This window comes from Micromesistius poutassou (genome assembly GCF_964030765.1).
Source record: "Micromesistius poutassou genome assembly, contig: SCAFFOLD_6198, whole genome shotgun sequence".
Classification (NCBI taxonomy): Eukaryota; Metazoa; Chordata; class Actinopteri; order Gadiformes; family Gadidae; genus Micromesistius; species Micromesistius poutassou.
In genome coordinates, this window is record NW_028178184.1 from 474 (window position 1) to 7842 (window position 7369).

At 43.8% G+C, this 7369-nt stretch overlaps 1 protein-coding gene across 1 annotated transcript; it reads right to left on the bottom strand.

The window, feature by feature from the left end:
• Positions 1-247: 247 nt before the first annotated feature.
• Positions 248-7044, bottom strand: LOC311374702 (DDB1- and CUL4-associated factor 4-like). The gene is made up of 12 exons (XM_084490494.1): positions 6636-7044; positions 6274-6413; positions 5431-5588; positions 5146-5228; positions 4888-4990; positions 4287-4430; positions 3927-3976; positions 2754-2833; positions 2262-2354; positions 1562-1659; positions 1159-1335; positions 248-678 (listed from the first exon to the last, which is right to left on the bottom strand). Exons 1-12 carry the CDS (start codon positions 6740-6742, stop codon positions 460-462), a joined length of 1452 nt encoding a protein of 483 aa, XP_084346620.1. The 5' UTR covers positions 6743-7044; the 3' UTR covers positions 248-459.
• Positions 7045-7369: the final 325 nt, after the last annotated feature.

The window sequence follows — 7369 nt, forward strand, 5'->3', positions numbered from 1 at the left end:
ACAAAAAAAACATTGGTATCGGCTATCAGCCAAATTGTTATTTTAAACATCGGTATCGGCATTTTTTCACAATTGGTGCATCCCTAGTTGTTGGTAATGACTCACTTATTTTTTAATCTATCTTGTATCATGTATCAAGTATCATGTATCATGTATCTTGTATCAATCTATTTTGTGTCATTGTTCAATGTTCTATATATATTTTCAGCTTTGTGTTCGTCACAAGCGTTTGTTGCACAGTTTCTACAATATAGTTATATAATAAGGAGCAGAAAAGATGGATCTATAGGCCTTCATATATCTGTAACCCAAGTAATATACACAACTAATATATATCAAATAAACACACATTCCAAATCGACATTTCTGTGAAAGCACCTCTTTAAAAACCTCTTCATTGAGTGTTTCTTCAGTCTTGACCTATTTGCATGTATAAAATGGTATGCAGTGTACTGAGGATCATATATCTGGACACGCACAATGACGGGAACAGACCAGTTTTCCAGCGTACGTTGTGCGTATCATGAGCGTGATGCTGTGTGAGAGAGGGCTGAGGGGCTCACCTGCCAGCAGCAGCCCCTCAGCTTCATTGACGTGGATGGGCAGGTAGGCATGCTCGTTGTGGTGCCCCTTGTACTCCCGCACAGGCTTGGTCGCCCGCACGTCCCACATCTTGATCTGGACGTCACACATAAAGGACAACACATCCATTGAATGCACAGTGGTCTACTTAAGGGGAGGGCAGGCGACTCAGAGAAACCAGCTGGAGTAAACTAGATTAAAGTATCCAGCCGTTTATTCTGGGATTAGTTGCTGGAATTAATCTGTCGTTCACAGGTGTGTTAAATTAGCACTTCTCAACGGCGGAGAAATGTACGGAGAGAGGGAGTAGAGAGAGAGAGCTGTGTGGGTAAGTAATGTTTTTTGTTTTTTAGGTTTTTAAATTTCAAAATCTTGCTCTTCCGCATTTCTGCTCTCTCTTTACAAGTCTTGAATCTGACCTACAGCATCTTAATTCGTAAATAACAACTCCACGGAATCCCCATGCATCTGGGATCTTCTTAAAAGTGGATGACATGTGTCTACAAATCCCATCGCAAGGGTGGCTCTTCCACTGAGGCCCATGGAGGTTTTTACTACGGTGTGAATGACTCTGACCTGGCCCAGCATGTCGGCGGCCAGAAGGTAGTTCTCGTCCTGCAGGAGGCGCACCGAGGTGATGGCCGACTCCTGGTGGAAGCGGCTGTTCTTCCAGCTGCCGCCCCGCCGGCCGCGCTGCCGCAGGTCGATGCTGAAGATCTCCCCGGAGCGGCAGCCGTTGAACAGCACAGGGGCCTGGGGGAGAGGGTGAGGTGGGTGGTAGAGAGAGGAAGGAATGGATGGGGATGTAGAGAGAGAGTGTGAGAGAGCGAGAGTGAGTGAGCGAGAGAAAGAGAATCCAATTGCGCTCGTCCAATCCACTACATATCAGGTTTTGAGTTGAGTTGATATCCATCTATTGATGGATCATCACCGGCTGTGATTAAGCTTGTCATCGTGCACGTTGTACCGGCTAACTCACCCGGACAGCAAACTGCTGGGCCAAGACGTCGCTGGTTGTGCTGTACGTCTGAGTTCGACGTGCCTCCGCATCCTGCACTATGATCCGGCGAGACAAACCTGACCGCACGCAACACACACCTCAATAAGATGATGATCATGGTTTGACACATACTGTGTGTTGAGGGCAGGATAGTGAAGTGGCCACTTGTGGTATGTGAGGGTACTGCAGGTGGCACGTGAACACATTTACAATAATATAAAAGATACAATATTATAGACGATTGAAAAAAAAAAAAAAATTTGTTATGAATATAGTTCAGTAAAAATAGTGTAAAAAAATGTTATGAATATAGTTCAGTAAAAATAGTGTAAAAAAATGTTATGAATATAGTTCAGTAAACATAGTAAAAATAGTGTTGCTTTGTGCATTCCATTAGGTTTTCGATGTTCATTTGTGTTTGCCAAATAAACACACTGGGAACATAAGCAGTGTTGCTGACTTTTTCCCCCCCACTGTTTCCCACAGGCTCTTCTTCTGGTAATAATTGCGTAATAAGGGGGCGCTGGCACCCTTTGCTCAGCCGTGCATGTGTGTTTATCTATTTGCATACAAGGTGGTCTGCGAAAGGTCTTGATGACAACTTAGCGGTCCACCTAGACTCAAAGGTTGGGAACCAGCGGTCAAGGCAGTGTGTGGTCACGGGTTGCAGTGGACGGACCTGTGCTGAAGCTCTTGTCTGCCTGAGGGTTGAGGCACCAGGCGCAGGACCAGGCGGCCGAAATCTTGAAGCTGCACAGCATCCCGGGCTGCTCTGTGGTCAGAGAGAGGGGGGAGCACAGGCTTATGGACCTGGGGAGCCAGGGGACCGGGAGAGGAGGAGGAGGACTGCAGCGACACTTAACTCAACCACTAGTATAACTGATCATCATAGATGGTAGTCCTTGGCAAATAATCAATGTCAACAGTCCTTTTTTTTTAACTTAAACTTAAATTAAACAGTTTAAAAAAAATTGCAGAGATAACCAGATAGATTAAACATCTGCATATTTATTTGACGAATGCTTTAACTATCATCATCAAAAGTTTGCATCATTGCAAAATACAAAATATCATTGACAGTAAATAAATAACAATATCACAAATCACTGAATACTGAGGTCCATAAATGGACAGTGTAACAAAGGGCAACGCATCCATGTTCTAGTCTTACCTGGGTTGGAGTTGCTGAAGAGGGACGCAGGGAGCAGACTGACACAGCCTGGGGTGTCTGCCATCCCCACCAGACACAGCCTGACAGAGGAGCTCCATGAAGGAAATGAAACAGCAGACCATGGGACCACATGGCACTGTGGGGCTCAATTCAATCCATGAGAGGTATCAGTGTTTTAGAAAGGCGTACAATGTGTGTGCTGAATGGAAGAAAAAAATGGTGCACTGATTGCTCATCTAAATGTTAAATCCCTCTGTTGTTAAGTAACACTGGTCAAGGTCAGTTTAGGAGATTTATTTAAGACTATGTTTATGTTATTCACTAATTATTAGCCGGGTAGGAAATGAGTCCTTAGCCCAAGTGAAGGAGTTTAAGTACCTCGGGGTCTTGTTCGCGAGTGAGGGTACGATGGAGCGTGAGATTGGCCGGAGAATCGGAGCAGCGGGGGCGGTATTGCGTTCGCTTTACCGCACTGTTGTGACGAAAAGAGAGCTGAGCCGCAAGGCAAAGCTCTCGATCTACCGGTCGATCTTCGTTCATACCCTCACCTATGGTCATGAGGGGTGGGTGATGACCGAAAGGACGAGATCGCGGATACAAGCGGCCGAGATGAGTTTTCTCAGGAGGGTGGCTGGCTTCTCCCTTAGGGATAGGGTGAGAAGTTCAGTCATCCGGGAGGAACTCGGATTAGAGCCGCTGCTCCTTTGCTTAGAAAGGAGTCAGTTGAGGTGGTTCGGGCATCTGGTAAGGATGCCCACTGGACGCCTCCCTTGGGAGGTGTTCCAGGCACGACCAGTGGGGAGGAGACCCCGGGGAAGACCCAGGACTAGGTGGAGAGATTATATCTCAACACTGGCCTGGGAACGCCTCGGGATCCCCCCGTCAGAGCTGGTCAATGTGGCCCTGGAAAGGGAAGTCTGGGGCCCCCTGCTTGAGCTGCTGCCCCCGCGACCCGACCCCGGATAAGCGGACGACGATGAGGATGAGGATGAGGATAATTATTAGCAGGACTGACCTGGTAAAGATGTATTTTAAGACCATATGTTCATGTTATTCACTATTAGCAGGACTGACCTTGTAAAGAACAAACTGACTTGAACACATAAAAGATGTACAGTCCATCAGAAGACATTGAGAATGCATGCAGGTTTAGACAGTAGCCATGAAGGATACAACACATGGGAGTCTGGATGGTTTACTGATGCCCAGCAGATGGAATTCACCTGAAATAAGGTAAATGAAGTGGTGAAACAGAAGAACTGTAGTCAGACAACTACAATAGAGCTTTGTGAAACGGCCAATGGAAAAAGGTAAAATGTATTATTTAAAATGTTGTGATTATTTGTATGTGATTAAAACATTGTGGGTCATTGTGTCCTATTCTAACAATCCAGTGCCAACATGATGGTAGTTTGCTTCTTTGGGGTACATGCCGCCCTCTGGTGGCCATGCTTCCAAGAATGCATCTTGGAGCCATCTAAAGTGTGCATGTACTTGTATGGAGACACTGACGTCCCATGAAACCCTTCCTACCTTGCGGTTGGTGAAGTACAGGTTGTCACACATTTCCACCGCCAGTGAGCCTCTGCTGCAGCCTTTAAAGTTCATGATGCCATACTTGCACCCGCCGTGGGACACGTCGTTGACTGTGAACACCCGCTCGGACGCAGAGTCCCCCTAGGGAGAGAGAGCAGCGGGAAGGAGCCATTCAGGTCAGAGACACCACTAACGTTTTCAAAGCAATACCTTTTTAACAGATGTTTTTGAGTTAATCTTAACGGATCTTGATCTCTGAGGCGTAACTCTGTGTCCTACACAAGGCATTGTGGTATTGCCGTTATTATGTAATAACATTCGTTGTGTGCATGCTTGTGTGTGTGATGTCCTTATTGATTAAAAAAAATGTAGGTAGAGTGCAGTTTTACAGAACGGAACCACACCGCTCGGTGGAAACAAGGCATTAGTGCCATGGTACGGGTGGAAGACTTAACTAGTGAAAAGTGTCTACTACCGGTGACCTTGTACATAATGAAGACCATGCTGTGTTTGTCCTACTGTGAGAAAGGTATCTATTGCACCACAACACAAAGATAAGCATCAAAGTGAACCAGTGTGTGCCTGTACGTGCACTGACCACTATGACTCTGAAGTTGTCTTGGTTGGGGCTGTGGTTTTCAGTGCTCTGGACTTCCAGACGTTGTCGCATCATTCCACTCGCCTTCACTTCATGGACCAACCTGGTTACACATGGTAGTTATGTTTTAGGTAAGTTAACACTGGCTGGTGTGTAAGAAGTATACAAAAAGAAACATTTGCATTTACGTAATATATAAAAAATTTGGGTTGGTTTTTCATATTGATGCTTTGTTATATATCTATACTGATACCATACCTGCAGTAGGAGTTTGAAGGTAGAAGCCCAACACGTCTTTTCTGCAGCAGAAGAGCCGTGTTTAATCCTACTCTTGGCGCCTTCTATAAACCAGAGAACGTGTGTCACCAAAACACACAGTCAAATACACCAGCAAATCTGGTCAACAAATATCCAAGTGGCCAAACCTCATCTGTTCAGAACTGAGGGTCCATAGTCAGACTCACACTAATACTAATAAATGAAACACTAATAAATGAAAAAGGGAGACGGTTTAATCAAACCATCTTATGAAGGAATCCGTACCTTGAAGGGCCGGTCATCCTCCGAGAGCAGCCTGGCCCTCTGCTTCTCTCGCTCCTTCTCCTGCAGCTGCTCCTTGGTCAGGGGGTTGCAGTTGTTGTGTCCCGGCAACAGGCGGAAGTAGCGGTTCTTCTCCACGTCAAAATAAAACCCAGGCAGTTCTAAGAATGAACAGCAAAAAAGAGTTGGAAGTCAAGAGTAGAGTGAGACAGGGTTATCAAGTCCAAGTGTTTTCTTCTCAGATGTACAGAACAAGACAGAAAGATCAAATATGATAGACAAAAATAAAACAAAATAACAAAATATACTGTTATATATGTTACTGTTATATATGTATACGATAATCACATGTTATCCAAGGAATTTCAAACTCCTCTTTTAAGATAACACTTGATTAATACTGTGCGGGAAATTCGAGGATTATTAACTATACCAAAAGCTTCCAGTTCATAAAACAATGTAATATTTTACATAAGGGTGGTTCCATGCCAAGCTATGATGACTCTTTTGAAAGGTTTACTCCAGAAAACGACAATCACTATGAATTCTTACAAAAACATTTTGTCGTTTTGAACAGGAAGGGTAAACAAACAACAAGGAGGAAGCAAAGCTGAGACCCAATACCTATCGGAGGTATCTATATTACAGTGTTCCTTCAAAATACCTTGATAACATAGATTAACTACTGTACTGTGAAATCAATGCTCGCAGGAAACATTTCTGGTTAAACTATACCTTTTGTTAGCCAACCACAAATCTTTGTATAAACAACTTTGTATATACATCTTATCATACAATTTGACAATATTTATTGATGTCAAAATAAAAGTGTTGACTTAGCCTCACCAGGTGCCACATTGCTAGTACTAGAGGAAGAGGAGGTTGCTGTTGGGGAGGAGGAAGAGGACGATGAGGTGGACGGATTTGCAGCATCAACGCCTCTCTGGGAAGCGTGGTGAGAAGAGCCTGTTTGACTATCTCCATACCTAGTGATGAAACACACCATTCACATAGTCCTTCCTGTTATGTAAAACTTGATTTGATTTGCTTCATGGAGTAAAGAAGTTTAAATAACAATATTAGCTATGACAGTTGCCATGTATAGATTGCAACGTATGCTCATGCTCATATGAATGAACTCGTATGAACTCGTAGCTTGAGCATTTCTTCCATACTCCTTTATTCCTAGAGTTTAACAGGTGATTTACCATTCGTCTTGGGAAGCTCTGTGCCGGTTGTCTCTGTACCAGTCGTTGCGGTGACCACCTTGTCGCCGACGTGATCTCCGTTCCTCTCGCGAGTTCCACTTCTTCATAGTGTATAAATCGGGGTATTAGACAGCTTAACAGATGGTAGCTATGTTTTTGTGTGACAAGGCTGTGTTTTTACTGCGAACTACCTAGTTAGCTAACGTTAGCTGTCCTTAGTTTGCCCTAATGTGTTGCTGTCCGTTTATATTTGTATGTACATGTATGAGAACTTATAGCACTTGTCTATCCTTGAAAATATAATACTTCAGTTCAGCCTGACATCTATATTGTAAATAAAACAGCTAACAACACATTTATATAAATATCTACCAATTTAAGCAACAGCACACAAACTTTCTAGTCCTGGGTCGGCCATGTTGCAGACACGTGACTACCATGTCCGCCAACCAAAATGTCATTGGCCAATGGTTCACAAAAGCGTCTCGCTTTACTTGCGTTCATTGGCTGTTGGTCCTTGTCAGTCATCCTTTATTCACCCTTTTGGAACGTGTCGTTGTATTTGTGTATTTTGAATTCCAGACGCTTTATAAACAATAGTAACATCAACAATGGAACTGACATTAAAACATTACATGTTCTTGATGGTATATTTTTATGCGCTGATGTTTATGTTTTCCACCTAATGTTTTGAACCTAACATAAAATAATACAATGCATCATTACTTTGTCGG